This window comes from Parus major, unplaced genomic scaffold (assembly GCF_001522545.3).
Source record: "Parus major isolate Abel unplaced genomic scaffold, Parus_major1.1 Scaffold220, whole genome shotgun sequence".
Lineage (NCBI taxonomy): Eukaryota > Metazoa > Chordata > Aves > Passeriformes > Paridae > Parus > Parus major.
In genome coordinates this window covers 71,746-86,126 of record NW_015379263.1, presented here as the reverse complement: position 1 = coordinate 86,126, position 14,381 = coordinate 71,746, and the positions used below count along the sequence as shown (strand labels likewise).

The following is a 14,381-nucleotide window of genomic DNA, read 5'->3' as shown; positions in this document are numbered from 1 at the left end:
TCCCTCCTGCCCCATCCCCTCCGCAGGGATTGCCCAGGTGCTTTTTGGGCTGGGGAGCGTTTCCCTTCCAGAGCTTTCCCCGCCGCATCTTCATCCTCCTCCTCCTCCTCGCCCTCCCCAGCTGCCAGTGGTGTTTGTCCCATCCCTGCGCATCCCGGGGGAGAACAGCCGGTCCGGTGGTCCCGGGGCTGGGGCAGCTCCAGCTCCCCCCAAACTCTGCCATTTGCTGCCTTCTGGGCTCGCTGCTCCCCGTCTCAGGCAAGGAATTAGGAGTAGGGGAATTAAGGATAGAGCTCCCTGGGTAAGTTCGTGAAATCCCAAAAGCTGTTGGGGCGTCCGTGAGCAGGACAGGGGGACAAAGGCAGTGGGACAAGCTGGAAGGACACTGGGGGGGAATCTGAGAGGAGCTGCAGGCTCCTTTGGAGGGACAAGAAATCCCAGGGGAATCCACCAGGTTGGAATGCAGAGAATCCCACCTGGGAGCCTGAAGTCTCCTTGTGGGTACAGGTGGAATCTGAAGTCAAGGAATGAAGTGGCTGCAGCTGAAGGAGAGCTAGAGGCAAATTCAGCTGGTGTGTCCAGCCTGAGTGACACCTCCTTGGAGAGGAGCCTCATCCCCAGCTCGGGAAGGGGGGAGATGTCGGGAACAGGCTCTGGTTGGGTCTCAGAGTCAGCAGGACCCTGCCCCAGACCTTCAGGCTGCCTCTGAGAGTCAGTGCCTTTTTGTTTTGACCTCACTGCTTTGCACATCCAGCCTTTTACTTCCCAAAAGTTGGTCTGTGAGGTGATAAGACAGTTTTAGTCCATCTCCAGCTGAGCAGCTGCTCCGAGGCTCCTCAGAAAGGTGGAAACTGGGAGGTATGACCAGAATGGTGTTGCTTTGGTTGTTAAATAATATTTTTTATTTGCATTTTCCCTCTGCAGAGCCCCTTGCCCTGCCAGTTCCTGCTCCTGCCGCGGATGAAAGCGTGAAGGCCGAGCTGACCAGAAGGGACTCTTGAGTAGCTGCTAAGATGGGCATGAGGATCAAGCTGCACAGCACCAACCACCCCAACAACCTGCTGAAGGAACTCAACAAGTGCCGGCTCTCCGAGACCATGTGCGACGTCACCATCCTGGTGGGCTCCCGCTCCTTTGCCGCGCACAAGGCCGTGCTGGCCTGCGCCGCCGGCTACTTCCAGAACCTCTTCCTCAACACGGGGCTGGACGCTGCCAGGACCTACGTGGTGGATTTCATCACGCCAGCCAACTTCGAGAAGATCCTGAGCTTTGTGTACACCTCGGAGCTCTTCACCGACCTCATCAACGTGGGCGTCATCTACGAGGTGGCGGAGAGGCTGGGCATGGAGGATCTGCTGCAGGCCTGTCACTCCACCTTCCCCGACCTGGAGAGCTCGGCCATCACCAAGCAGCCTGCCCTGGCTGTGGGGGAAGGCCGGGCTGGGGCTCTGAGCAGCACCTCCTCGGAGCAGAGCCACTCCTTGGGGGACATGCGGAGCGGCGCGGAGCACTTCGGCCCCGAGCGGAGTTACCTCCTGCACGGGGACGTGGCGGGCAGCTACAAAGAGGATGACAGGAATCCTGTGGGGGAGGCCAGCCAGGCTCTTCCCCTGATGCACCCACAGCAGCCTCCCAAGACAGAGCAGGAGTCGGATCCGGGGCAGTTCGCTCCGGTCACGGGTCTGGGGGCCCAGCCCGGTGGGAATGTCATGGCACAGACCACCGGCAGCTCCTGCCCTCAGTACAAGCCCCAGAGCAACGGCGACTACGGCAAGGGCGGCTTCTTCCCCACTGACCCCTCCCTGGATGTCTCCACGGGGAGCAATTCCTGCCCCAGCAACAGCGACCACTCCAAAGAGCAGGGATTCGAGCAGATGGATGAGCTCCAGCTGGAGGATTTGGGGGAGGCAGAGCTGCATTTTGAGGATGCTGGAGAAGAGCTGGTCCCGTCTGAGGAAGTGATTGAGCTGAGTGATGACAGCGAGGAGGAGCTGGCCTTTGAGAGCGACAGCCGGGACAGCAAGGCCATGCCCTGCCAGGTGTGCAAGAAGGTGCTGGAGCCCAACATCCAGCTGATCCGCCAGCACGCCAGGGACCACGTCGACCTGCTCACCGGGAACTGCAAAGTCTGCGAGACACACTTCCAGGACCGCAACTCCAGGGTCACTCACGTGCTGTCCCACATCGGCATCTTCCTCTTCTCCTGCGACATGTGCGAGACCAAGTTCTTCACCCAGTGGCAGCTGACGCTGCACCGGCGGGACGGGGTCTTCGACAACAACGTCATTGTCCACCCCAGTGACCCCCTGCCGGGGAAAGTGGCCGTGTTTGGGGGAGGGCCCGGCCCCGAGCTGGCCTGCGCTGCCTGCGGGAAGCCCTTGGCCAAAGATTTCCACTCGGTCCGGAACCACCTGCTGGAGCACGTGAACCTGAAGAGCCAAACGTGCGGCGTGTGCGACCAGCGGCACCTGAGCCTCTGCAGCCTGATGTGGCACACCCTGTCCCACCTGGGCATCTCCGTCTTCTCCTGCTCCGTGTGCGCCAGCAGCTTCGTGGACCGGCAGCTCCTGGAGAAGCACCTGGCCGTGCACCAGCACGTGGAGGAGGCTCTTTTCCAGTGCCACTTCTGCAGCCAGAGCTTCAAGCTGGAAGCTGCCTATCGCTACCACGTCAGCCAGCACAAGTGTGGGGGCAGCCTGGACATCCGGGCGGGATTCGGGGAGCGCCTGCAGCCTCAGGGGCTGCCCAAGAGGAAACTGCCCGAGGAGTTCCTGAGCGAAGAGCTGGCGCTGCAGAGCCAGCCGGGGAACAGCAAGTACAGCTGCAAGGTGTGCGGCAAGAGGTTCGCCCACACCAGCGAGTTCAACTACCACCGGCGCATCCACACCGGGGAGAAGCCGTACCAGTGCAAGGTGTGCCACAAGTTCTTCCGCGGGCGCTCCACCATCAAGTGCCACCTGCGGACGCACTCGGGGGCTCTGATGTATCGCTGCACCGTGTGTGGCCACTACAGCTCCACGCTCAACCTCATGAGCAAGCACATAGGGGTGCACAAGGGCAGCCTCCCGCCGGACTTCACCATCGAACAGACTTTCATGTACATCATCCATTCCAAAGAGGCCGAGAAAAACACGGATAGCTGATGGGGCAGGGCCGGCGGAGGAGCGAGTGTTAACGATGGAAGCTGTGGAGGAAAACAAAAAAGAAAAGAAAAAAAGGAAAATAGTTTTGTTTTATTTAATGGTCAGGCGTCATGGATGGGATTCTTTTTTGGTTTTGGTTTAATTTTTTTTTTTTTTTTTTTTGGTTTTTGGGGCCTTCCTAGGGCTTTTTAGATTGGTGGCGTTGTACAAATTAACAGCACGTGAGGTACATCACTGTTTCAAGGAGTCTGTCGTGTTTACTTACCTCTAGTCCTGTTAGAGGCCATCGAGTTCTGTGCTTTTAGCATTTCTCACTAGTTTTTGAGTCTAGATTCTGGGGTTTTTTTTTTGAACCTTTTAGCCCACTTGACCAGGCTACCCCTGAGCTTGTCCACAAACTGATGCTGCTAAGATTTTCACACCTGACCTCAGTGGAGAGGGGCAGAGCCAGAGCAGGTGCTGGACTCGAAGGAAAGGAACAAAAGAGAAGGAAAGAAGGAAGGAAAAAAAAAAAAAGACATTCTGGGCATCCTCGGTGTTCTGCTGCTACTGCCAGGAGACGGGCAAAGCGTGCTCTGGGATCACCGTGCGCTGCTGGGGAGAGGAGCAGCAAGCACCTGAGTGTGTAAACAAGGAGGAATCCCAGCAGGGAAGCAGGAGCAGGGGATTTGCAGGCTCCCAGGCCGTGTTTTCTCTGCCGTGGCTGGGACTCAGCCGTGCCCTGGAGAGCCGGAGGAGGAGATGAAGGAGCCGCACGACCTCCGGGCGTGAGCACGGGGATCTCCCGCAGGACTGGAGAGGGAGGGGAAGCAGGTCCGTGCTCCCTGGGAGGGGATTTGTGGTGGCCACGGAGAGCCAGGAGTCTCCTGGTTCCGCTCTGCCCCAGCCTCATGGCAGACGAGTCAGGATGAAGCTGTTGCCTTAACTCCCTGGAAGGAGGAGGGACCCTTCTCCTGCCAAAGGGATCCCCACGCCCCGGATCGCCGCATCCCGGACGTGTTCCGGCGGCAAATGTGTGTGCTTGGAGTGATGTGAGTTTGTTCATGGACTGGGAGTGATGGCTTGGCCTCTCCAGCTGTGTGCTGGGCACTTCTGGGGGCTCTCCTGGCTGTGGGGGGCTCCCCTGGGTGTGGGGGGCTCTCCTGGGCATGAGTGGCTCTCCCCCTCTATGTTTCGGTACCCCTTGTGCAGGAGGCTCTCCTGGGCACAGGGAGCTCTCCTGGGCACAGGGAGCTCTCCTGGGCACAGGGATCTCTCTCTTGGCCCTGTGTCAGGTCCACCTCAGCATGGGGGGCTCTCCTGGCCACTCCTGGGAGTGGGACTCCTCTCCTGGCCACTCCTGGGGGTCTCTCCTGGCCACCCTGGCGAGGTCAGCTGGTGCCAACAGCATTAACACTGGGAAGGGCGTGGATTGTCTCCTCCCTGTGTTATCCTGCTGTGGGGCAGAGGTGGGGAGGAACAGGTATTTCTGAGCTGGGACTGCCCTTGGGTAACTCATTCTACCTCACAAACAAGGAAGTGCTCGGGGCTCTCCAGCCTCGGTGGTCGTGGATCGGCTCCTGCGCTTCTGTCAAGTTTTGCTGTTACAAAACAAAACTAAACTAAACTAAACTAGTGATTTGCAAACCCTGGAAACTCAGCCCACTGCCCCCTCCCTGGGAAGGGACACCCGGGAAGGGCCGTCCTGCAGTGGGGCTGGACTCAGAGAGCTCAGAGCACCCGGGGGTCTCTTCTGGCTCCGCCGTGGCCTTGGGCAAGTCACTTCACCTCTTTGCCTCAGTTTCCTCATCTGTAAAATGAGGGTGGTACCTCCCGTGGTACCGACCTACCTCCGGGAGCGGGGAGGGGGCCTGGAGCCTGGCTTTGGAGGAGGGGAGGCACCAGAGCCAGGGTCTGCTCTGGGTTGGCCTGGTAGCTCTGAGTTCTGAGCTCTGGCCTCGTGGTCCTGGCATCACTGTGGAGCTGTGGTGAGCTGTGTTAGGTTTTACAGGAGAAAGGGTAATTTTGGGAATGGTGTGGTGCTCTGGGAAGTGTGGGAGCTGGTTAGGGCACTTCTCTGTGGGCTCCTCTGAGCTGCTCTCTGCGTTCCAGGGTTTCTGTTTGGAATGGTGGGATGGATGAGGCTGGAAGGGACCGTCCCAGTCCCACCCCCTGCTCGTGCAGGGTCCCCTCGGGAGCAGAACTCAGGGCTGTGCCTGGCTGGGGACAGGGACAGGGACAGGGATGGGCACTGCTCTGGAGGTGGCTGTGAAGGGTGTGAGGGATAGACAAGGCTGGGAGAGCCTTGAGACCCTCCTGGAATGTTCCAGAAGCCATGGTGAGCTTCAGGGAGGGTCTGCAGCCCCGGATCTCGATAAGCTGAAAAGCAAAAGCCTTTTGTGCACATAAACCAAAAAGAGAAGTTTTTACACCGAAACACCAATGGGCACAGCCAGCCCTCACTCCTGGCCCTGGGGGGAAAGCAGGGGCTCCCCCCTTGCTGCTGATGCAGGGAATTTCTGTTTCCCTGGATTAAAACAGATCATTCCCACATGGAACATCCCGAAATCAGCAGTGGAGGGGCTGCAGGGGTGGGTCTGGACCTGCTGCTGCTGCTCCTGGGGGGTGATTCCCAGAGGGGTCAGAGACCTGAGTGCTCCCCCCAGGGAGGTTCTGGGTGTTCCTGAGCCTTCAGGGTTGGCAGGGATGTCATCCCTGTCCCCATGTCCGGCCAGCCTGGCTGGGAGCTCCAGTTCAGTGCTGGGAGAGCCAGAGCAGTCGCTCCGTGCTGGATTTTGCTCCTTTTCCACCACCATGGGCAAACCTGGCTCTCTCCTGTCCCCACTGCCCTTGGTGACTGTGGGGACACCGACCTACCTCCCCTGGGGCAGCCTGAGGTGTTTGCAAAGTGCTTTGGTAACCTGGGGTAGGAGAGGGAGTTACAGAGGGGAATTTCTGGCAGCGTCCAGGTCACAGTCCAGACAGGGAATCCCCTCTGAGGGCCCTGCTCTGAGCCCAGGCTCACCCCCATCCCCAACACAAAATTCACTTTTCCCTCAGTGGATCCAGGTCTCTCATCAGAGTAACTGAGCAGAAATAAAAAAAACAAGAGTTGAACTTGCTGTCTAACCTTTTTGTTAAGTTAATCGTAGGTACTGACCTCCTGCTATTTAAGTGTTTACTATCTATTTGCTGTAAAGTTTTGTATATTTTGTAAACTTTCCTCCCCAAATCGTAGATGTCTAAAATCGTTGTACATCGGGTTCTTTTCTACTCCATTGTTCAGCACAAAGTGTGTTTTTTATTTAGAATAATAAAATGGAAAACATTGACCTCTTGTAGCTGTTTCTTTATAAATCATTTTCCTCCCAGGAATGCCCGGGGAGCAGCTGAGGCCATCCCTGTGTCGTGCTCCCAGCAGATTTGTGGCTCCAGGACTGGGAGGGGAGCAGGTTGGGACCTTCCTGTGGGATACAGGAATTGGAGGGAGTGAGGGGTGCAGCAGCAGGGTGGGAACAGAGCCCATCCTTTTGGGAATCCCCGAGTTTGTGTGCCTGGATGAGCCTTTCCTGTGCTGAACTGGAGCTCCGTGGGCTTGGAACTGAGTTCAGCAAAGACAAGGATTTACTGGAGCGGGTCCAGCAGAGGCCACAATGGTGTTGAGGGGTCTGGAGCAGCTCAGTGATGAGGAGATGAGTGGGATGATGATTAGTCTGGAGATGAGGAGACGGAGAGGGGATTCTTTCAATCCACAAAAATATGTCAGATATATCAAATATCTCATTTGAGAGGGGATCTCATCAATCCAGTACCTCAAAGGGGGATGGTGCCAGAATTTTCACTGTGGCAGGACAAGGAGCAACGGCCAAAAATGAAACCATGAGAAGTTCCACCTCGACACAAGGAAGAAATTCCCATGGAGGTGGCAGAACATGGGAACAGGGTGCTCCAGCCCAGGTCACTGCATGGTGACAGTTTATTTGAGGCCACTCTGGCCCTAAAGTCTATGGACAAAAGCACAGAGAAATTAAGACAGCTAAAAATTTAGTTTATTAGGTGAAACACCACATTTTACTTGTTTAAGTCTCTTGAATATGTTTTTGCCCTGATGTGTGGCTGATTGTGTATTTATAATCCATTTATCCATTGGAAACTGGAGGGAATTAGCAAAGGGAGGATTTGGGATCGGGGGATGAAGAGGGTGCAGATCTCTGGGGTCTTGCAGCCCCTGGGGTTCTGCACTCACAGGTGTGAGGAGCAGAGGAAGGGGAAGCCTGAGCTGCTGCTCTGAGCAGGGAATTCTGATGGAGGGGCTGGAGCCTTCCCAGGGTTTCTGTGCAAGACGTGGATTTGGATTTCTCCCTCAGTGTTCCTGTCCCAGCATACAGAGGAACATCCCTGCAGAAGGAACCTGGAGGTATTTAGGGTTTTGTATTTGGGGTTTTACCCCATCAAGAACCCCTGGAACTGGCAGAGCTTTCCCAGCCAGCCCCACGATAACCCCGTATCCATCTTAACCCCTGGTCATGGACTTCTCCTGGGACATCCTGCTCCCTCCCCCTGTGCCAGCATCCTGTCCCCAGAACTGCTTACGCTTTGCTTTTTCCACGGCGTGTTCCTCGAGCAGCTCAAGGCCTTTGGTAGATTTATGGGCCCCGGTGCCTGTCACTGTCACCTTCCCCCAGCGAGGGCTCAGCCCTCAGCACGTGACTCAGATCAGGATCCAGACAAGAATGAACTTTCTCCGGATGCTCCAGTTCCCTGCACAGCACAAGCCCAGCCTGTGCTCCAGCTCCAAGGTTTTCTGCACGTGCCTGTGCTGCCACAGGGGCTTTGGTGGGAGGGGAAGGGGCTGTTGGAGCCTGATGGGGTTGAGAAATGCACCCAGTGGCCACAAAAACCTGCCAGGGGATGCTCCAGAGGAGGCTGGAGTTAACAGGATGGGGAACCCAGAGTCAGTCTGGAGCAGCCCTTGCCAGTCAAACCCAGTTTAGCCATCGCTAATTTACCACTGGGTTTGCAAAATTGTTCTGAAGGAGTGGCTGATGTGGAATCCAAATTGTTCCTCCCCTCAGGTTTGTGCCCTGCTCAGCTCCTTGGGCTGCTTCGCCTTCATCTCTCAAAAATCAGGCTCTGGATGTTGCTGGGCACAGCGAGGGAAGGTTTGTGTCCCCAAGGAATGATTCCTTCTCTCTCTCTCGGGATGGCACTCACCAGGCAGTGCCGTGCCCAGGGCTGGGGGTCAGGGACAGTTTGGGGAACACCTGAGATGGGGCAGATCGTGCTCTCCACCCCACGGCTTGGGGCAGGATCTGATCTGATCTCGGGGCTGGCTCGTGTCAGACACTGAGTGGAGTAACAGGCTTTATTATTTCACTTGTCAAACAGGGAATATAATTTTATCCTTTCTTTAGTTTGGACACAGCAGCACCCCAGAGGCAAGATGTCCATAGCTCCCAGCTCTCCTCAAACCTTGCACCTCATCCTGCCACGGGAGGTGCCCAGCCAAGAAGGGCCGTGCTAGAGCAAATTGTGTCCTCAGCAACAGGAAAACCGATGCCACTGTCCCCAAAGAGCCACCACGACGGAGGCTGGGAGAGTCTGACCCCCCTTAATTGGGAGGGCTGTTATCCTTGGCGATGACTATGGAGTGCTGCGTGCTGGAGGAGGAGCTGCCGGCGCCCCTCTGACCACCGTGGTCCTTTGGGATGTACTTGACCACGGCAGAGATGAGTTTGCTGCGGAAGTTCTTGCTGAGGAAGTTGTAGAGGATGGGGTTGATGACGCAGTGGAGCAGCGTGAAGCAGTCTATGACGTCGTAGAAGAAGTAGAGGAGGTGGGCGAAGGTGCAGTTCAGGATGATGTGGTTGCCCTCGAGGGTGAGCAGCGTCAGCACCACGTGGAAGGGCAGCCAGCTGAGCAGGAACACCCCGATGTAGGCGTAGATGAGCAGGCAGTGCTTGCGGCTCTCGGGCTTGGTGCGCCGGAGGAAGCGCGCCGTCAGCACGTTGAACACCGCCATGACGGGGAAGGGGATGAGGAAGCCGATGGTGGTGGTGGCCAAGCTGACCGCCAGCGCCCACTCGTCGTAGGTCTCGAAGGGGGCCATGAAGATGCAGATGGGCTCCCCGGTGTTGACCAGCTGCATGTGAGTCACCTCCACCACGGGGATGGCGGCGGCCAGGAGCCAGCTGCAGGCGCAGACCGCGCGACGCGCGCGGTGCTGGTGCCGGTGCCAGAACGGGGAGGAGCTGCTCAGGGTCACGTAGCGATCCACGCTCAGGCAGGTGAGGAAGAAGATGCTGGCGTACATGTTGGCAAAGTAGAAGTAGTGGGTGAAGCGGCAGAGGAAGCTGCCCCAGAGCCAGGTGTAATCCAGCATCACCTCCAGCATCCAGATGGGCAGCGAGAGCAGCACCCCGAGGTCAGCGATGGCCATGTTGATGATGTACAGGTTGACCAAGCTCTTGTTGCCCCGGGTCTGCCAGTTGACCCAAATAACCAGGAGGTTCTCCACCAAGCCCACCACGAAGATGACCAGGTAGAGGATGAAGAGAATCACCCTCTTGACGTTCTCATCCAGGCTGAACTCACAGTAGGTGTAGGTGTGGTTCAGGAGGTAGAATAGCTCAGAGAAGTTGTGGTACTCCGCGTACTCGCTCGGGACAGTGCGTGTCTCCGTGGGGACAGTGGTCACCTCGGTCATCCTGGTGGCTGCAGGGAAAGGGAGAGCATTGAGCTGTGAAGCCTGAAACACAGAGCCCTCGTGTGGGGCTCAAAAAGATCCTTCTGGGGTCTTCTAACCCAAGTTTTACTCCCTCGGTGACTCCCTACATCAGCCCTCAAAAGATGCTGTGTCCACCCAGGCGATCCTCTCACATCCCAAGATAAATGCCACAAACAAGGGTCACCACATGTGGCGGCTGCTCCCTGTCCCAGAGCCTGGGACACAGCCAGGTGCCAGTGACTCTGTCCCAGAGACAGCTCCAGCGGGAAAGCCGCCGCTCCCACCCGAACCCCCGGGGTGTGGTCACTTCCCAGCCGCTCTCACTCTGCCGGGAGCCATCGGGACGTCCAAGGGTGAGAAAATTATAAATTTCAGGGAAATGCAGTTGACCTGAACGTCCTCTTATTGCCCTAAGTGAGAGCTCCGATCCCAGCGCAGCTGCATCCGCACAGCGAAGACGCTGCGGACCCCGTCCAGCAGCGCCGCTGGAAGCGCTCAGGAGCAGCCGTTCCCTTGGGAATGCTGCCGGAGCTTCCAGAGGGGTCCTCCCGCTTCTCTCGGAGCCTGGCAAGCCGGGACCACAGCCGGGTGTCCCCCGTGAGAGCGTCACGCCTGTGGCACCCACCCAGGCTGACACCCACCGGCCCCGAAACCAGGGAGAGGCTGGACCTCCCACCCCAGGGCTCCTGGACATCCCGAGCTCTCTGCGCTGCAGGTCCTGAGAGCCGCGGGGACCCGGCAGAGACAGATGGAAAACCGGACAGACGGACGGGAGAGGGGACAGATGGACAGGAGAAGGGACAGACAGACGGCAGAGGGGACAGATGGACAGGAGAAGAGACAGACAGACGGCAGAGGGGACAGATGGACAGGAGAAGAGACAGACAGACGGCAGAGGGGACAGATGGACAGGAGAAGGGACAGAGAGATGGGAGAAGGGACAGAGAGATGGGAGAGGGGACAGATGGACAGGAGAAGGGACAGATGGACAGGAGAAGGGACAGATGGACAGGAGAAGGGACAGACAGACGGCAGAGGGGACAGATGGACAGGAGAAGGGACAGAGACACGGCAGAGGGGACAGATGGACAGGAGAAGGGACAGAGAGATGGCAGAGGGATGGTAAAGGACAGAAGAAGGGACAGGCGGACAGGACCAGGGACAGATAAACGGGAGAAGGGACGGACGGATGGGAGAGGGGACAGACGCTTGGTAAAGGTGACAGACGGACAGGAGAAGGGACAGAGAGATGGCAGAGGGGACAGACGGACAGGAGAAGGGACAGGAGGGAGGAGGGACGGTCCTGGCTCACCGGCGGCCGAGCGAGGGCTGCGCAGGGGCTGCTCGGGAGCGCGGGGATCCTCTGGGCTCGGCAGCTCAAGCGCCTCTGGGCACGGAGCTCGGGTGGGCTCGGTGGCCGCTTGCTGGGCAGGAAATGACCATCGTGGTTCAACATCCTGAGACAGCCCAGCGCGGGTGACATTTGACTGGATTTCCAGCCCCAGAACTCGGCTCCCATTTGATTTTGCCGCAGGGTGGGGACGGGAGCCGGGAGGCTCCGGGCAGGTGTCGGTGTGGAAGCTGCAGGTGATGCCTGGGGATGGACGGGGGTCCCCGAGGCTTCCCGAGCGTCCCCTCCACTGTCACCCCACCGGGCTCAGGGGCTGGATCCTGCCTGGATCCTTCTGTAGGAAAAATCCATCCCAGGTCCTGTCGCAGCCCTGGGAATCCTGAGGGGCTGGGGTGGGTTATAACAAAGCTGCCAAAGCTGTCCCCGATGCCACCTCGATATCAGGGTGAGCTCAGGGTTCTCTTCGGGGGAAAAGGGCTGAAAGCTGAACTCTCTGCCCGGGCAGCGCTCCCGCAGGAGCCGATGGCAGACGGATGTCGCCAGAGAAGCACCTCTGGCCAGGCAGTAATTAATCACCGAGCCGTGATTGCCCCGCGGTCTGGCAGGGGAAGCGAGGGGGCTCAAGCCTTGCCCCGGCGCTGGGGAGGGGGCTGATAGGTAAAAAATTTTGCATCGGGCTGCAAGTCCTGCGAAACAATTGCAGGAAATCTCCTTTTTTTTCAGTGCGGACAAGACTGCGGGATCAACAATTGGCTCGGAAGGAAGGCATGGGAAGCGGGGAAGCACAAGGGCACTGATAAGTCGGGGCTCACAACAACAAGCCGAGAGCTGGTGACCCCGTGTGCAGGTACCAACCCCGGCAGGACCGGCTTCTAAACAGGAACTCGGCAGCTTCGTGCTGGCCCCGGGCACATTTTGGCTCAGCTGGGGCCGTGGGGGCGGTGAGGGGCCGCTCTGCCACCGCGGGCTTGCGGGGATTTGGGGCAAGCAATGCTCTGCTGGTTCTATTTAACAGGTCAGGGAATTTCCACACTGAACTCTGGGGCCGAGCAGGGTCTGGGAGCTGTCAAGGATTGTGCAGAGGCTGCTGATCTTGGTGGGAACAGTGAGAGATCTGGGAGCCGGTTGTATTTCCAAGCCGGCTGAGCCGCGGGGTTGGGACAGGCGGCTCTGTCCCATCTGCCCATCCCTGCCGCAATGAGCCCGAAGGCTCTCAGCAGCCCAAATGTGTGCCCAGGAGCCCTCAGCCTCCCTCAGGGTCAGGAGAGGTGGGATCTGCTGCTCTTCCCTCCTCGGGCAGTCCTCCCGGGGGCTCGGCACGCCTCATCCCGGCCCCTGGGGACACGCGGGCCCCGAACGCGATGTGCGGGGGCTGCCGGGGTTGCCAAAGAAAGCTCTTCCTAAGCTCATTCTAAGCCAAAGAAAACACTTCGGAGAAGCCTCCTTGGCTGGGGAAGCAGCTCGGCGAGCTGAAAACGCAGCTTGTGCAAGGTCCCGGGTACTCCTCATCCCTCTCGCCCTCGGGGGTCGCGGTCCAGCTGTCCCTGGCTCGGCCTCTGCCAGAGCTGGGGGCTGCATTAGCGCTGAGCTGGTCCCGCAGGCAAGTGCACAGTCTCAGATGCCTGCCCCTCAGCTAGTAATCGCTAATCAGCTCTTAATTAGCTCGATGAGTGACGCAGGGATCGCCGCCCACGAGCCCAGGGGATGGATAAACACCGCGAGGCTTTTCCCAGTTGCCTGGCAGCTCAGCCGGGCCATCCCTGGATACGCCGTGCCCAGAGGATGGATAAATTCCGCTCTGCCTTTCCCAGCTCGTTCCCTGCCAGCCGAGCCGGGGGATCCCGGGATACGCGGCTGCTCTGGGAGCAGGCAGCAGCCGGGATGCTGCCACGGGACCCCTCGGTGGGATGGGTCACCAGCACCGTGGCCAAGTGGCCACCGGACACCTCCGAGACCGGAGACCCAGCATTGCACCGCCTTTATTTGAGCACTTCTAAAGGGCGTGAGGCACCCACGGACCCACCCTGTCCATGTCCCCGCCCTGGTGGTCCCCATCAGGGGGTCCCGTTGGCCGGGATGGGCAGGAAGAAGCCAACGATGGTGTCGGACAGCCAGGCCGGGCAGTAGCTGAGGGGCAGGAAGATGAGCCGGGCATCCCAGCCGGCGGCGTAGCGGCTGCGGGGGCAGCGGGAGAGCAGCGCGTGTGTCATGGCATCGGTGACACGCGACAGCCGCGAGCTGCTCAGGCGTGCAAGCACCGTGGTGCTCCTGGCATCTGTGTGGACAGAAAGGGGTCAGCCCCATGGAGCTGGGGTCACCGGGGCTGATGGTGAGGTGTGGGGAGGGACTCACATTTGTCCGGGTAGTGGTGGCCGTAGGCTGCCTGGGTTTCTGTCGGGAGCCGCTCCCAGAGGTGAAAGAAGACCTTTCCCAGCGATGCGGGGTCGGTAATTCCCGTCTGGAAGCCTCCAGGTTCGATGATGGAGACCTGCACCCCAAAGGGACGCATCTCCCGCCTGCCCAAGGTGGGGGCATCAGGACGAGCCCCGAGGAGGGCAGAGACCGGGGGGGAGTGAGGGAAACTCGTGACACCCCCAGGCATCCCCTCATGGGAACAGGGGAGCCTTGTCCTTGCTCTTGCATCCCGAGACATCCCCAGACCTCAGCGCTCCAGGACCCATCTGGAACCTGGAATCCTGGAATCCCCCTGAACCTCAGTGCCTCGAGACCACCCCAGACCCCAGAGCATTCCCGGATCCTGGGGCCTCCCTGAATCTCAGCGCCCCAGAACTCCCCTGGGCTTCCAAATTCCACACCCTGGAAGCCCAGGACCACCCAGACCAATCCATCCCCCCTGCCCCAGGATCCCTCTAGTGTTTTGCTCCAGAGCTCCTTAAAACCCTTCCCCTGGTTGCACACCCACGGCTCCAGCCCTGCCCACGCTCCCGGCCCGCTTGTGCTCAGCGTTTCTCAAGCTCTCTGGGGAAAATGTGATGGGGAGATGCACAAAACCCTGTGTGAGGACAGCAGGGTAACGCCGGGGCTGCTGGACCAGCACGGGAGAGCTCCGGGGGCTGCCAGTGCCGTACCTGAGGCTGTCAGAGAAAGCCTCCACGCCGTACTTGGAGATGCAGTACCCACCACCAAAGAAGGACACACGGCCCATCACGCTGGCCACGTT

General features: G+C 58.9%; 3 protein-coding genes across 4 annotated transcripts; 1 reads left to right on the top strand and 2 right to left on the bottom strand.

Annotated features, from left to right (window-relative positions):
- Window positions 1-6: 6 nt before the first annotated feature.
- Window positions 7-6,454, top strand: ZBTB39 (zinc finger and BTB domain containing 39). Its single transcript, XM_015615711.1, has 2 exons — window positions 7-301; window positions 925-6,454. The coding sequence occupies exon 2, from the start codon at window positions 1,014-1,016 to the stop codon at window positions 3,141-3,143; it is 2,130 nt and encodes a 709-aa protein (XP_015471197.1). The 5' UTR covers window positions 7-301; window positions 925-1,013; the 3' UTR covers window positions 3,144-6,454.
- Window positions 6,455-7,153: 699 nt separating this feature from the next.
- GPR182 (G protein-coupled receptor 182) lies at window positions 7,154-11,632 on the bottom strand. The gene is made up of 2 exons (XM_015615649.2): window positions 11,162-11,632; window positions 7,154-9,836 (listed from the first exon to the last, which is right to left on the bottom strand). Exon 2 carries the CDS (start codon window positions 9,826-9,828, stop codon window positions 8,734-8,736), a length of 1,095 nt encoding a protein of 364 aa, XP_015471135.1. The 5' UTR covers window positions 9,829-9,836; window positions 11,162-11,632; the 3' UTR covers window positions 7,154-8,733.
- Window positions 11,633-13,159: 1,527 nt separating this feature from the next.
- LOC107198559 (retinol dehydrogenase 16-like) lies at window positions 13,160-14,375 on the bottom strand. Of its 2 annotated transcripts, XM_033511447.1 has the most exons (3): window positions 14,290-14,375; window positions 13,553-13,716; window positions 13,160-13,475 (listed from the first exon to the last, which is right to left on the bottom strand). In XM_033511447.1, exons 1-3 carry the CDS (start codon window positions 14,364-14,366, stop codon window positions 13,255-13,257), a joined length of 462 nt encoding a protein of 153 aa, XP_033367338.1. In that variant the 5' UTR covers window positions 14,367-14,375; the 3' UTR covers window positions 13,160-13,254. The 2 variants fall into 2 exon arrangements, with proteins under 2 accessions (XP_033367338.1, XP_015471118.1); XM_015615632.3 differs by lacking the exon at window positions 14,290-14,375 and having other exon boundaries at window positions 13,553-14,088.
- Between the last annotated feature and the right edge of the window lie 6 nt (window positions 14,376-14,381).

What these genes read in the sequence shown, in the direction of transcription:
- ZBTB39 (XM_015615711.1), top strand. Translation starts at nt 1,014, where the DNA reads ATGGGCATGAGGATCAAGCTGCACAGCACCAACCACCCCAACAACCTG.
- GPR182 (XM_015615649.2), bottom strand. Translation starts at nt 9,828, where the DNA reads ATGACCGAGGTGACCACTGTCCCCACGGAGACACGCACTGTCCCGAGC.
- LOC107198559 (XM_015615632.3), bottom strand. Translation starts at nt 13,853, where the DNA reads ATGTCTCGGGATGCAAGAGCAAGGACAAGGCTCCCCTGTTCCCATGAG. An exon ending in CCACCACTACCCGGACAAAT is followed by an intron (nt 13,476 to 13,552) that starts GTGAGTCCCTCC and finishes CTGTCCACACAG; the next exon opens with ATGCCAGGAGCACCACGGTG.